This window comes from Diuraphis noxia, unplaced genomic scaffold, assembly GCF_037042655.1.
Source record: "Diuraphis noxia isolate RWA-SAM2 unplaced genomic scaffold, SU_Dnox_SAM2 contig0003, whole genome shotgun sequence".
Lineage (NCBI taxonomy): Eukaryota > Metazoa > Arthropoda > Insecta > Hemiptera > Aphididae > Diuraphis > Diuraphis noxia.
Genome location: NW_028301713.1, coordinates 12135240 through 12151503, shown reverse-complemented (window position 1 = coordinate 12151503; position 16264 = coordinate 12135240). Strand labels below are relative to the sequence as shown.

At 26.0% G+C, this 16264-nt stretch overlaps 3 protein-coding genes across 6 annotated transcripts in view; 1 reads left to right on the top strand and 2 right to left on the bottom strand.

Annotated features, from left to right (window-relative positions):
* The window catches only part of Uxt (Uxt prefoldin-like subunit), an 86756-nt gene extending 84832 nt beyond the window's left edge, over positions 1-1924 (bottom strand). The window contains exon 1 of one of the 2 annotated variants that reach the window (XM_089224863.1): positions 1766-1924. The gene's annotated coding sequence lies outside the window, so the exon portion shown is untranslated. The remainder of the gene's footprint in view (positions 1-1765) is intronic. The other variant, XM_089224859.1, reaches the window with a different exon arrangement.
* Positions 1925-2731: 807 nt separating this feature from the next.
* Positions 2732-16264, top strand: part of LOC107161926 (COMM domain-containing protein 4) — a 31844-nt gene continuing 18311 nt past the window's right edge. The window contains exon 1 of one of the 3 annotated variants that reach the window (XM_089224858.1): positions 2732-3039. The gene's annotated coding sequence lies outside the window, so the exon portion shown is untranslated. The remainder of the gene's footprint in view (positions 3040-16264) is intronic. The other 2 variants (XM_089224857.1, XM_015508546.2) reach the window with 2 other exon arrangements.
* Positions 7405-16115, bottom strand: LOC107161925 (uncharacterized). The gene is made up of 2 exons (XM_015508545.2): positions 16006-16115; positions 7405-8314 (listed from the first exon to the last, which is right to left on the bottom strand). Exon 2 carries the CDS (start codon positions 8311-8313, stop codon positions 7699-7701), a length of 615 nt encoding a protein of 204 aa, XP_015364031.1. The 5' UTR covers position 8314; positions 16006-16115; the 3' UTR covers positions 7405-7698.

The following is a 16264-nucleotide window of genomic DNA, read 5'->3' as shown; positions in this document are numbered from 1 at the left end:
ATTTTTGATGTATTGTGTTTTGGAAAATAAATGATAAATGCAATTCCAAAAAATTATAAAGTTTGGTGCATAATATATTACGTTATATATGAAATAATTATAAAATTGTTTACCTATAAAGTTGTAAAAATTTAATTCAACTTTAGATTGTTTTTAAACTTTTAAGCAATATGAATTATAAATATAAAGTATAAGTAGGTAATAAATTAACTTATGTGAGTTTTGGCTTATTGTATAATATATTTTGAATGCATTTTGAATGCATATTGTATAATATTATATATCATAATAAATATCTAATATAATTTATCCTATAAAGTATAAATCATTTTCTGATAATTAATAATATACAAAACCTTAATAACAACCATGAGTTTTAATTAATTGTGTTATTGTGCTATTACAATATTAACAGCTATTAAATATGCAGAAGTTGAATAATAATGTGATTTATGAAAAAAAAAATTATACGGAAAGTAGGATGTTTTTCGTTCATGTCTGCTTTGCCATCTAATTGAAATGTTAGAATCTTTAATCGACTGTGTCTCCGCAACGACTTTGGCAATCGCCATAGATTATGTATATTATACTAAATCAATTAGATATATATTACTATACAACTTTTATTATCAACGATGTCCGTTTAAACAATTTTGTTCATTGAAATAATGAAATGTGATAACTATGCCTAAATAATGTATAGCAATATACTTATAAAGTACCTAATAGATATTATTTTAATTATAAATTTTTTAAATTTATTTATTTGATTACCGATTAAGATGGTGTTTGAATTTTAGAAGCGCATGCATATTTTTACTAAAATAATTTTTTTATAAACTATTGAATAAAAATGTTGACTAAAATAAACGTGATTACTGATTAGGTACTGATTTTTAAAGTTATCTATACAGTGTATGCATTAAATTTCCGTACCGACCATTTCAGACACCAGTTATTTTTATAAAATTCCAAGTCAAACATTCTCTCCGAACACGAAATTAACAATTAATATTTATTATAATAAATAAACTATGGCAAAAACAAACAATATGCATGTGCCACAAACATGTGCCACCATGATCACAATCAAACACAACACATCTTCGTAGAATGCAAAATATATGAAAAACTAATACAAAAACCATAAGCCATGACATCGGAACAAGTCTTGGTCCAAATCCAGACAACGAACTATTTTCTATACGCCAGTCGCCAGTCACCGATAATAAGGTATAACTGAATAACTGCAATAAGTAAATAACAATAAAACAATAAATGGTTGTCGCATGCCAAACTGAACCGTACAAACACTACAAACTATAGTCCACAAGACCACAAGTTCATGAATAGTAAAATCTACAATATTTCATGAGTATACGATTTATCTATACCTATTTAAGCATATTTTTTTTGGTTTGGGGAAGTAATATGAAAACTTTCTGTTTTTAATAAAATGTACGTGTGAAATATAAATAATAATTGTTGAATTTTACTCAGCATAAGGGGGTGTGTGGTGTACCGTTTATATTACTATTTACAAAAATCATTCTATGAGTGGTATACGGCGTACAAATAGTGAGTAAAAAATAGTTTGACAATCGCCGAGCTGCTATATATGATGGTTGCTTCGTGCATTTTATGTATTGCGCGCTTCGGTATTTATAAGTATTTACTGCATATAAGGTCGCCAATAAGACGCTCGTCCGTTTCGAAATATTTATATTAATATATTTGCAACAAAAGAGTATTAAAAAAAACTTACAAAACATTGATTCTTCAAGTGAAACTTCTGTTTGTACGGTTACGAACGCTAAACGCATCATCTTCGCCGCTTTGATATAGATTTTAGTATACTGAATACTGATTTTTATGATATTATTTATTTACCCGAACAGAATATTATATTAAATTGGCTATGCCACAGATTTATACTTTTTAGGTAAATTATTTTAGATATTTATAAAGTTTTAGAGGTTTTAAAAATTTACCGCGTTCACCGATGACATAGCAATACCATGGTATCTACTGTTTTGTCGTATCCTCAGAAATTCAAAATTTTTAAGAGTACGTGATACCTGCTTATTTTGTTGTCTCCGTCTTAAAACTGAGTAACCTAGCAACTTTTACAATCAGCAAAACACTATTGTAGCTATGTTAGTTTAAAATTTAGAGTAAATTGACCTCTAATAAAATTTAAAGATAAGATTATTATCAAGACAACCATCATTATAAATTATGAAACGTTATTTTTTGTATTTGTTTTTACAACGATTCCATAAAGAGATCCTGGCCGTCGTGATGCAAAACGTACATAATAATATTGTGATTAAGTAAAACATAAATAATTATATAACTCAAAGTTGATGCACATTGTGTATAGTATCTAATACTGTGTATTTAACTATTATGATATCATCAACCTATTAATTCAGAAGGTATATTACAATATCAAACAACAAATTTAAAATGCACGCAACTGTCATGTAGGTAGATATTATTGTGATATTATTAAATAAAAGTATTAAAATACCCTAAAAAAAAAAGTTTTGCCGCCACGAAAATATGGACCAATCAGAACCACTCTACTCACAACTAATAGTTTTAGAAATCATGCCTGCGGATATTATCATTATCCGTGCTATGATTGTACTAAAATTGTTGATAAGACGATAAGACTGTATATAATATTTATTACATGATATAAAATATAAGTCTGATATTGTTCTGTGGTCTGATGTCTGTACACTACGATAATATTATTATTTTTTAATTTTTGATCTTTTTTTCTATTACTTATATTTCTTACCATAATATTATACCTAGTTTCGGGTTTATCAAAGGCATAGTACAAAATACAAGAAAGAGAAATTTAAAAAAAAAATATTCGTTAACATACTAATATTTATTAATTTTTCTATTGATTTTACTTTTTTACAATAGTGATTAACTGTGAAGTGTAAAGTATTTAAAATCAAACTATTATCATTCTATTGTGTGATATTGTTTTTGAAATTAACACTAAGTTTGCTTTTTCAGGTAAATTATTCATATTTATAAACTACTAATAATCACCAACTTATCATTATTAAATTAAGGATAATATTAAAGAGTAGTATCTAAATACTATAGGTACCTTATTTAAAATTTAATAAATGATTGTTGAATAGAAAATAATGGTTTTAATAGGTAAATTAATAATTTAATAAGTTGTTCCCAATGGCCGATTCTTAATAAAAAAATAAAAATAAAAAAATTTAATAAATTAAATTAAGCAGTTATAAATATAGTTTATATATCATATAGGTAAAACTTATTTCATTAAGAACTCCAGATTTAATCTTGTTATTACTTTGTGAGAAAAAAGTATGACTTCAGACATAAAAATATGTTCACCTCGGTTACATTGGCAAGCTTCAATCCTAGTTACTAAATTGTTTATCATTTATGGACAATTCAAATTCAGCCTTCTTAATGGATTACCATAGGTGTGCACACTGGTGTAGCTTATAGGAATATATCCATAATGTACACACATGATGCTGGTAATTATTTTAGGTAGGTACCATGCACTTAGGTAACAAGAGCCCACTCGCTTTTTTGGAAAATCAGAAATTTATTTTTATAAATTTTATCATAACAATTGTCATGACTAGTGCTATATCTATCATGTTTTGTATGTCTATTTTATTTATTTTTTTTTTTTTAAGAGGGGTTTTGTTAGTGGGTGGGTTGTAAAAACAATTAAAGCCACAACTGAAACAGAAGTCTACGCATATCTATTTAGAATACCCTTGAGCGTTTCGTTAACAATTCTGGATATCATAATTCCTTCATCTAGGGTTAAATATTCAGTAGATTTTTTTGTTTGGGGTTATATCAAAGCTCATGTCTACAAAATCAAGCCATATACCGTTCAAGAACTTAAAAAACCTGTGTTGTTATTTCATATTTTAACTGAACAGCTATTTTAAAATGTATCAATCATTAGTATTTATTATGTAAATGTCAAAATAATATCATAAAACCAAATATAATATACTATACCTATGTTCTTAAAATATAAAATTATGCGTTTAATGATTATATGAATTTCAGCAAAGTTGAAATTATAGAAAACCTGGTGCTTATAATCTTCTTACACCCAAATAAGCAATAAAAATTCTGGACACTGATCACACTCAACATAGGCGGCACTTGGTAGAAACCTATGTGGGTGCAAACGTTTATGGTAATAACATTCACAAATCCATAGGGAAGTTGCCCCCCAGTACCCCCTAATATATAACTATTGCTACAACAAATGTAGATAGAAAAAAATTTCTTTATTAATAACTATTAATTGGGTCTCTGTATTTCAAATATGTGCATGAATATGTAAGAATATTATTAAAAAACAATTTTTTATTTTGACATAAACAATATGATCTATTTTGAACCATATCGGCATATCGCTATTTAGTGACGAATTAGCTTCCTGCATTAGTTAATTATTATTATTATTATTTTAACATTTAATCACGGACTTAGATTTTAGTCCGTACAATTAATTGAGTAATCAGATACAAAATAATGAAATGATCCATGGTTATTTTTTATTATCAAAATTACATTATATCAGTATAATTGTTAACAATAAAATAATTAAAATATTTTTTACTGTTGTGATTGTCTATGTGTAGGTGCAAAATGATACTTTTGCCCCCTCAGAAAAATTGTCGTGGGTGCAACTGCACCCTCATGCCCCTCCTAGATGCCGCCTATGACACTCAAAATATATTTTTTGTTGTATCAAATCACAAGTTAGGATAGTAAAGAATATACATAATCATAGCTGTAAGAATTGTATTAAGTTCCAAATCAAAAATTGATGATTTCAACAAAAGTAAGTTAATAGAAAATCAGTGGAAACCATCAATAGATTATTCAAGTCTCACTATAACAGAACTCTTAGTAAATAATTTTTAAAATCAGAACATTCTGGCTTTGTTGTCATCTTCATACAGTAGAGCTTATTGAGAGATTATTAATAGTTCATCTTAATTTATATGTATACATTTGTTTATGATTATTTATAAGTTATCGACCATTAGAAAATAGCATAGAACTTTAGGCACTAAAATATATCTAAAATGTAGAGAATAGACACTGTAGACTTTACTACTATATTACCTACTATATTATACTACTATATATTTACTAATTTAGTATATTAGTTTTAATATAGTGAGAACAAATAATTTTATGTAAGAACTACAAATATGTTTATACAATCTAACTCATCATGATGCGCTTCATCATCAATAATAAATATGTGTTGGATCTGTGTCTGGTTTGCCAATTTGCCAATTTGCCATATTACTTTGCTTTTAACAATAATGCATATTTACATGGGTACTATAAAAAAAAAGGTCTAACAAATTTAAGTATTTTAAATAGTTATTAATACCATACTTTTACTTTTCTTGTAGTATATACTGTTTTTTCCTTAATAATCTTAGCTGCATAATCAGGCCAACAGGACAGATTCACGATGCGCACCCTATATGAAAATTACAATGCTTAATGCGCCCCCACTCATAAAAATTACGTTTACATTAAGGTTTGAAAGAAATTAATTTTTTTCTGTAAATACTTAACAGTTAAAATTTAAAGTTTTAAATGGCCACCTTGCTGGTAATACACTAATACGTTCCCTGTTCCCTATGAAATATGTAAGCACTAAGCATGATATTGATAGTATGTATTATCAATTATGTGTTGTATAATTAATAAATATAACATACGTTAAACCATATAAAATTGATAGTTACACGGTTAGGTTACACGTCATTGATCGTCGATAGCAATATTTTAAAATGTATTATTATTGTTATATATATAAAATATTTTTTGATGTAAACAGCTTGTTGTTTGTACTTATATAAAGTGATTGGAAAAATGTTATCACTTTTTAATTTATTTTTCACCAGGCCTATAATACTGGTCAGTGGTCTACATGTGCACCCGGTCAGAGTTGTCACAAAGGCACGATTTTTATAATTTTAAGTATTTTAAGTTCAGAATTTGTTAAACTTCATCAAAATTTCGGTTTTTATAGCAAAGGATTGAAAATATAAAACAAGTTTTCTAATAAATAGTTCATACAGTCACTTTGGCTTAAGACTTAATATTAATTATTCTTATTACATTAATAAGCTGACTGACAGACCGTCTCCACTCAGAATTGTTTTTCTTGTGCAAAGATATTACAAATACTTTACAATTTACATATAACACTTTACATTACAGTGCCCCACTCGACACCTAATGAACCTTTACTTGTTAGTTATAGACTATAAGGTTAAATAAAAAAAAAATCAACTCTATTAAATGTTTTTGCAATCGCCCTAAAATAATTGCCAGTATGGGCCTGTATATACATCGCATAATACATGTTTAAAAATGCATAATGCATACCTTCATGTCTATATAATAAAGTACTTAATACATAGAAAGGATTGGGTGCCCATAGACATGTTATTAATTTAAAAAAAAAAAACTGTTTTAGTAATAATTCTAGTTTCTGTAATATCCTTTTGAATTAAATTTAATCAAAGTATTTGGCTATAGACTATAGAGTAATCTATCTCTATTAAATAGACTATCATACATAACCTGTGGTTTGTCAAGCTTTCTTATGATGCCAAAAAGAAAGGGGAAATGAGAGCATTGTCAATGGATAGGGGCCAAGGAGTCTATTGCTAACAAACATATTGATGTTTATCGCAATTTAAAATTGGGTTAAAAATGTATAAATAAATTTAATTGCTCTTTTTCCCAAATGAAATTTTTTGTTATGCCATTGGAGGTGAATTAATACAAAATAGTTATATATTGTACATTATATTATCGAAAATACTATAACTATGTTATTTATTGGATTATATAATTAGTAAATTGCAAAATTTGGTAATATTAGTGTGTTACTGTGTTAATACTGTTATTAGCTACAAAATTATATTTGTCAGTGATTTTTGAGGAGCTTAATTGTTTTTAGATGTAAGAAGAATTTTCCTCATTCTTTTTAGTACTGTTTAAATTGTATGTGCTTTATTTATTTTTATAATTTTTTAACATTATTCACCTATTAATAGTTTTAATAGGACTCCCTCAAAAATCAGTTTACCAAACCGTTTTATTATTAAATTTTATATTACATAAAATTAAGATTCAATTTAACGAATACATTATATAAGTAGGTACATGATACTTGTGATAATTATTGAAGCTAAATTTTTGATTTTTAAACCTTAAAGGTGTTGCGAAGTATGAATCTTGATCAATATTGATCAATATAATTACCTGCATTAATTGTAGATACATAGAAAATTACATTTATCAATAATCACATATATACTAATATAAATTGAAGATTGATTTTTATTTCAAAATCTCTTAGATTCTTTAAATAGTGTAACAACATAATATAAATCAAAATATTGACTTAATGTAAAACAATATAGAACAATAACTACATTCCGTCATCTAATTACAAATATGTTTATTTTGATAATACATATACGCTTCTACCAATTTAATACTACCCAAGTAAGCTTATCATCACTTAAGTAAGATTAGGATTAAATTATCTTTGTTTTTATAGTAAAATTTGACAAAATTGAACGCGCCTATCATCAACTATCAATAAAAACATATTTATTTAGCATCACCGGTAGATCGTTTTCCACCCCATGGAAAAAAATCGTAACTTCTCCTCATACTCTTAATTCCAGAGTATCGAATTCCTTTTTTTTCTTCTGGATCTCTTGACCAGTCGGAGAAAATAGTAAACAATGCATGAATTCCTTTGGTCATTTTATTTCTATAATTGTTTTTATCTTGTTTAATCCCATTAAGTTCCCTTTTATCCATCTGGTGTTCAAATATTTCTCCATTATCATAACCATCATCATCACTTCTTTTTCCGCCCCAACTAGAAAATGTTTGTTTAGGTCGACCGTGTTTATCCGAAGCTCGTTTTCCTCCCCAGCTGGAAAACGCAGGACGTTTTCCCCCATACGGATAAGTGCTTTGTCTTTTTCCACCCCAACTAGAAAACACTGTCTTCTGTCGGCGTTTTTCTGGTGAATCCAATTTGTTTAGGTCAACTAGACTTGAAGATTTTTCCAGTAGATCGCATATATCGGTGTTAGGTTCTACTTGACATATATCATACACTTCTTGAAAGGATATAATCTCATCGGACTTGATTTCTCGGTTAGTGAGTTTCATTAGAACCAGAAACAACCAGGGTAAACCAATTTTTACCATGCTGAAACATAGGTTTTACAAACAGTTATTAATAATTTCAATAATCATCAACGATTTTAGCGTAAATTCAGTTTAGCTATTTATTAGATTTTAAAACAAGGTAGGTATCCTTAAACATTTTTAGATAATTTCAATGTATGGAGCGTGAATGCGTGATTATTTTACCAGTAAGCATTCAATATCTCAAAAAGCATTAACGTTGGAATTTTTATACATAATTTTATGTATAAAAAATAAAAGATTATTTTTCTGAGAATTTTGATAAATTAAAATTAAATTTAGAACAAGTGGTTAATTTTCAGTTTAGATGAACGGAGTGGAGTGGTGCTGTTATATAAGTACCGTAAGTACCGTAGATCCACTAAGGGTTCCTATAAAGATGTTGGCCCACTATTCCACTCATTAAAATTTTAAATATTACAAATATCGAATTATAGTTATAATAATTGACTTCTAGTTTGAAATTCTATTTTTATGTCAACATTTTCAGAAAAAAAAATATTACTTAGAAATATCTAATTAAAAATGTGTCGTATTAAAAACTATAACGACAAAAAATATAATTTTTCTTTTAAGAGGATGATAGCTCAATATTTGTTATCTCTTTCAGACCAACGTGCAACATAGATAAAATGTTTTCACCTTAAACTATTTTTATGATTTTTGAGTAATCTTGGAGTAAAATCACTTAAACAAAAATTATAGATTCGAGTGTTTTTTATTATTATTCGAGTATTCGACCTTGTATTCGACTTAAAAAAAAAGTACCTATTTGCAAATTTAAATAATGTTAAGATTGTTTTGAGACAATATTTAGATAAAACGATACACTCATATCCTTACAATAATAACATATTATTCACTGTCGTTTTTGTAATGACTAATGGGTGATTCTGCGTAAATGTGTTTTATCTATGTTGAGCACAGAGATAGAAAATAAACAGTGCGCTGACAGCCTCTTAACAATTTATTTTACAACAACTTCAAATCACGTAAAACAATATTTTCCAAAATTTTGAAATTTTTTGAGACAATGAGTATACACTGATACTGAGTACACACTTATAGGCTATTCTTGCCACTTATAAATACATGATTTCGTTTTTTATTCTGAGCAATAAAGAGATATTTAATAGTTTAACTATGAACTTACTGTCTTCATAATAGATTAAAATCAAAACAAAAACTATTTTTTTCAAAACAATTAATTTATTTTAACGTAATATGACTGTTTTTAAGTTAAAAATATAGACTAAGTGCTTATTACAATAATATAATTTTTAAATCAAAAGGTGTATTCATTTTTGTTAGCTATATTTTTTCTTTATTGGTTAAGCATCAACTACATAGGTTATTAGCTTTAACGAGTATTACATTTTTACTATGTCACGTGGAGTTGTATAATTCAATTTTTTCAAGGTATAAAATTATGTTTGGAAATTGATCAATTGCTTCGTACAGGTTGTTAGGGATATTGAAGTCTTGCTATTTAACTATTGTTAGTAACAATTTGTTAGTTTGTTACACATACACACATTCATACATATATATTATGTATTTTTTTAAATTTATATTATATGTTTATATGTTTTACGGATGCATACAATAATAAAACGGATTTGTGAACGAAAGGATCTTTTTTATTCCCTCTGGTGTAGATTTAACAAGGATATTTTTTGCTGACGCGTCTCACCTTTTTTGGTCATTGGAGACTATGTGGACAGGTAGTTAATTTTCTACGTTCAGAAAATTGATGAATGATTTAAAATTGAAAAATTGTTTTCTTATATAACTCGTCAATTTTACATAATATTAATTTATGAACAAAACTAGTTTCAATCTATGTTTATAATATATTATTTACTTTTGTTTTAAGTTATACATTATTAATTTGTATAAACTAAAAGTTTTACTTTTTTAAATTATGTGACAGTACATATAGGCACTGATGAAAATCTAAAAAACTTAAGAAATTAGCAAATATTTTTTACTTAAAACAGGAAATACAATAAAACTCTAAATTATTTTTGTTTATGATTTAGTAATAAAAACATGTTAGGTATTCGGTAAATATTTCTGCCGTATTTAAGTTATATAAAAAAAAACTATAAATCAATCAACAGCATAATTTATAAATAATAATATAACATTATTGTTTTTTATACACCTATTCATGTATGTTAATTTTTTTTTATTTTCTAGCATGTAGGTATAGTTTATATTTTATAGGACTTGTAGTATAGGATGACCAAATTAAATTTTTATATGTTCCGCGACAACAAGTTATAATTTAAGTTAAATTTCGGGATACTGGGACATGAGTTCTTAAATCAATAACTCCTGATAACCCGGGAAAAATGGGATACTAGTAATATAATATTTTCATTTTCATTATTATTATGGTAATATTGATAGGACTATTTATATTATGGTATCACTTAACTTATTATTATTATATAATTACTTTAAAAGCATTTAAAATATCACGACTATACCTATTATACAATTTTATTTTATTTGTTACTACGTATTATTATTTAAATTTATTATATCTTGATTAACTTCAAGAACAAGTTCAAGTGTTACTTATACATTTAAATAGAAAAATACACATAGGTACTACAAAAATACAACATAAAACAAATAATCCGTTGATTATTTATTTAAATTATTCTTTACTTGTATAACTATTTAGCTTAAATATAAATATTGCTACTTTTCCCACTTTAACGTAAATTACTTTTTGATGTAGTTAAACGTGTAACTAACGTCTAACTTAATCTAACCTTTCCTTTACGGTTTAATCATTACCGTTGCTGTGCATCTATTAATATTTTGTATCATGATCCTTGAAGATTATACTTGATATTTAGATATTTAGTAAAGTAAAATAATATTCAATTAAAAATAATATTATTTGATCACTTAGTTTTAATTAATACTCTATTACGATTACAAATTATTTAACAATTTAAAATTTAATGTACAATATACATTATATGCATTGTATTTTTATTAAGATACAAATACATTTGAATGTTTCGTAATTGTTTAGGAACGCGAATATGTTAAAGCAATAAAAATAATCATATAGACGATTTTAATTTTGAATATTGATGTTAAATTAAATATTGATTAGAATATCATACCTAATATAAATTTATTATGCTTAATAAATTTTAGCATCTCATAATAAGTCATAATATTACCAAATGGCAAATTGTGAAACTACTACTAAGTTTATAAAAATATAGATTGCTTTTTCCTCAATTATTAATATCATTATCCAAAATATATTTAACAAATATTGTTAATATTCAATAATCAAAATAATTTATTTCTGAATTTTGTATATAACTTATATTTATTATTTATACATTTTTTTTTAAGTAATCACTTGTTGCTGAAGAGTGTTCCAAACACTTCGTAGACCATTCTACACATTGGCAATGGGACACAAATAATACTATAAAATTATTAGCAAATCATTTTTAAAATTACTCAATACCCATAGTTTTCTGGAAAATCTGACGTTATGGTAATACTCAGTTGAAGTAAAAAATATTGAAAAAATATTTTAGCATACTTTATTAAAAAATCTAACCTTTTTAGGTACTTAAAGTGTAACTTACTTTCAAAATGCTTTGAAAAATATTACATGGTGATATTATTAATTGATAGATATGGTTTATATGTTTTTAGTATAAGTTAGAATTTTGGATTATTATAGACTTAATGATGTTTTTAGAAAATCTAAAAAATCTTATCTGATAATTTTTTACGAGTTTGAATATCACCAAATATGGGCTAAAAACTATATGCATAAGTATAAGTATAAGAACTGTTTTACTTCTATAATATTTTAAAATTTGTTATTGTTACATTATTATGAGGTTGAAAGCTGATTGAGATTCAGTTAAAGTTTGTAAAAGCTTAAATTCGAACCATCCTTTCTTAGTTTGTACGAAATTTGGCTAACTATTCGCCTGCTGTGAACTAAAAGAGTGCAGAATAGAAATATAATAATCAGATATATATAATTAGGTAGGTACAGGGCCGGATTGGTTAGGCGAGCTACCGAGAAAATCTCGGCGGGCTGCTCAAAAAAAATGTCGATCGTAAGTGTTTGGGCAATTATTTCATAACACAAATTTGAATACATTTATTTAACTCTGTGTGCTACGTCAAATATAGATCAATTTATACATTTTTATTTGAAAAAGGCCCCTTTTAGGGCTGGTTAAAAAACTAAAACTTGGCGGGCCGATACCTTGTTTATCCGGCACTGGGTAGGTACCTATCTATGTGTGTTATATATTTAAATAAAACATATTTTGTTTTTACTAAATAAACATATCTTACTTATTCTTTCATATCATCTTATATAGGTATATAGGTACCCAGTGGCGTATATAGGGGGGGGGGAGTGAACCGGACAAACAAAATTTAGTTGGTTTTCGAACGTCGGTTGTTTCGGTAAGTGTTGCATGTGTAACAAAATATTAATTATTAAATATGGCATCACAACCTTCAATTTTACATTTTTTTAATAAAAAAGTAGCCGTGACAGGATTAGTCATGTCAATTCATCGAAGTATTTCAATAGACACTCAAGAAGTTATAAATGATTTCGCAAATCTGCCTCGAAAATTAGATTTTGTCCTTTAATTTAAGAATTTAACTTATATAAATATATAATATACCTATGTGTTTTATTCTGTAGTGATATTATTATTATTATTATATCGTGTATCATATTCTCTGTTTGCGTTTTCACCGTGCGTCGGGCCGACCACGCGACAACCACTTATTTAATATGCTAATATATAATTTTTTATTATTATGTTATTTATAGTTTCATACTGAATCGTTATCGGCGTGAATCAATCACAACGTCAATGCCGATGAATAACTTTTGATATTATATTATTATTCAGTCCCCGTCTAGTCTGGCGCGTAGGCGAATTTTTATAATATATTTAATATTTATGCTTTTAAAATATTTGATTTTGTTATTTTATTTTATTTTTTTGATAAAAAAACATTCTGACAACAGATGACGATCGTGGCCATCCCCTACAATTTAATTTAATGTCTATAATTATTAAAATAAAGTTAGTTTATAATATTGATTAGGTAGATAAATTTTTTTAACTCCCCCCCCCCCCTGAAATTAATTTCTATATACGCCACTGTAGGTACCTATAGAATACCGGGTGGCAGTATTGTGCTAAAAATTTCCCACCCGTTCCTGGTTTTTTGAACGTAAAAAAAAAAGGTAGGTACCTATAGAATAAATTTATTAATATATTTGACTCATTTGAGAACAGAGAATCGTATGTCCGCGCGTATTGTATTATACGCAGTTGTTTATGTAGATACTTTGAATAATTTGTTTCATATCTTCAACTTTATCTGCAAACTTGCTAATTTTACTGCAATCATCATGTCATTGCAAAGTTTATATAAAGACTTCTACGATCCTGTCTTGACTTGACTCAACTCATTTAATCAAAAACTTTGACAAAACCCATATTAATTTTCCTGTTCCGAAATAGTTAAACTATGAAAGATGTCCATGTTTATGTTTTAAAACATAAGTATTGTTTAGGAACAAAACTACTTTTATAGAAACGTAAAAACAATTAAAGTTTGAATAATTCGTAATAAAATAAAAAATTATCATATATAATTAAAGTTTATAGATAAAATTAATCGATATAAAAAATCATCGGACATTAAAAAAATGGATTCTCTGTACGTTTTTATATTTTTTTTTATTAAATGTTTCGGCTACGTGAATGTATTGAATTCAACATTTAAAAATCTAAATTAGAAACTACCTACTACCTATAGGATATATCCACCTAACTATTTTAGTTTTATAATATTTATTATACGCATATTATTTAACAAATATTTTAAACTAATATATTATGATACGTACTACAATAAATACACAATAGAAAATATTTTTAAAAATTTTTAGGTCATCCAATCATCCTTTTTTATCAATGACTTTTTCAAATAATAGCTACTTTATGAGTAACCTATTTAACTTCGATAAAATTATTCATGAGGGAATTAAAAAATCTAAATTTTGGTATTATTTTCTTTAATTTTATAGGTATAGATATCGAAAATTCATTAATGATAATCACTATATACATTTTTATCAATTTTCAAAATTTGAGGTAGTACTTTATATATTTTTATATAAATCATTTGATTTACGATACATAAAATATATTTAATATATATAAAAAAAAACCTAATTTTATTAATATTTGTAATAGATAAATATATAAGTTTCTAAACTTTTTAATTGCTAGTTTTTTGGTTAGTTTTAATGTTGTTAAATATGATATTATTTATGAATTTTTTTTCTTACGCATCTAGTTTTCTAGTGATCATTTACATTCAAGATGTTTATCAAATTATGAATCAGCTATTTTAAAATCTTATAACTAGAGGTCGGATTTCTATGATTTTACATATTTGTTTCTAGTCTATGCAGTTAAGTTGGAGTGAGAAATCTTTACGATTCATGAAACACAGAATTCATAGAAAAAAATTTATTCTGCATAAAAAAGCATATTTTATGGGCTAGAGAATCACGTTAGAGAATATTTGAGAATACATTTGTAATATCGGCATATAATGAATATATTTCACGTATATCAACACTTTGATAGGCATAATGTTCACTAAATAATTCAGTTTATAAATAATTAATTTTTGGATTTTAATAAAAATTAATCTCCAGGTATTCCTTATCGATTGCGATAGCACGTAGATTATTTCGTTAGCTAAAATAAATTTAAACTGAATTTTTTTTTTATATTAAAAGAATATTTTGCATATTTAAGGACATAAAACATCATATATCTGGTATTTTAAAAGAATATTAAGATAATATATTGCCTAATTTATGCGACATAAAAACATCATATTTTAAGGATTTTAAGAGAATATAAATCCGACCTCTACTTATAACTTAAAAAAGGCTGATAATTATGAAAACAAGTTAAGTATTGCCAATAAGTTAATTCACGTTGTATATTTAATGTTTTATTACATTAATGCAAACAAAATTAGCTTTTATTTATTACTTAATCATATTCTAAACATTAAAATTATTACTTTGATTAGGCCTTTAATCCTGAAAAAATCTTAATTAATTTCTTTTTTTTCAATAAGTACTTACTATTAATGAACTTAATTTAAAATGTATAAAATATTTTTTCCTTCGCTATTGGTTTAAATTATTTATATATAATATTAAATCCATGCACAAAGTATTTTACATTACATAGTGTAATCCATCGGATATTTATTATTAACACAACAGTAAACCGATATTTATTATAAATAGATTGATATCTAATAATTTTTTTTTATTATAAAAAATAATTAGGTAACATTTTTACATTATAGGCTATTATTAAAATATAATTAATGGATATTGACTATAGTATATTAATTTTTCATGTATTCAGTTATATTTTAGATTTAACAAGAATATTTTAAAGGTTTTAGGCTAAATATCAATATTATTTTAATCAGATAGGTACCTAGTGAGGTTTGAAAATTTTAAATAAAAAATAAAAAAACTGGAGAACTATTTAAGATTAAAATTGAAACAAATATTGTGAATTGTTTTATATTATATGTATATTAGTTATATCTTACCTGTATTATTGCGTTGGGATCCCTACGGCTACAGTAATCACCACTACAAGACCAGCTTTTAAAAGGATGGATATCAAGAGAGCGCTTAAGGATATATACTCCCCGAATACGATGGGTGGCGCTATATTTCTTATTTGCAACAAGTAGGCGTGACGTGGTGTCACACGCATTGCCATTTATTTTTATTGCAATGCTCATATACACACTCTTATATTCTAATAAAAGTATGGTAATATTGTTTTATACTTTTTAAGGTTTT

Excerpts from the sequence above, each read along its gene's own strand:
- LOC107161925 (XM_015508545.2), bottom strand. The coding sequence starts at position 8,313 with ATGGTAAAAATTGGTTTACCCTGGTTGTTTCTGGTTCTAATGAAACTC.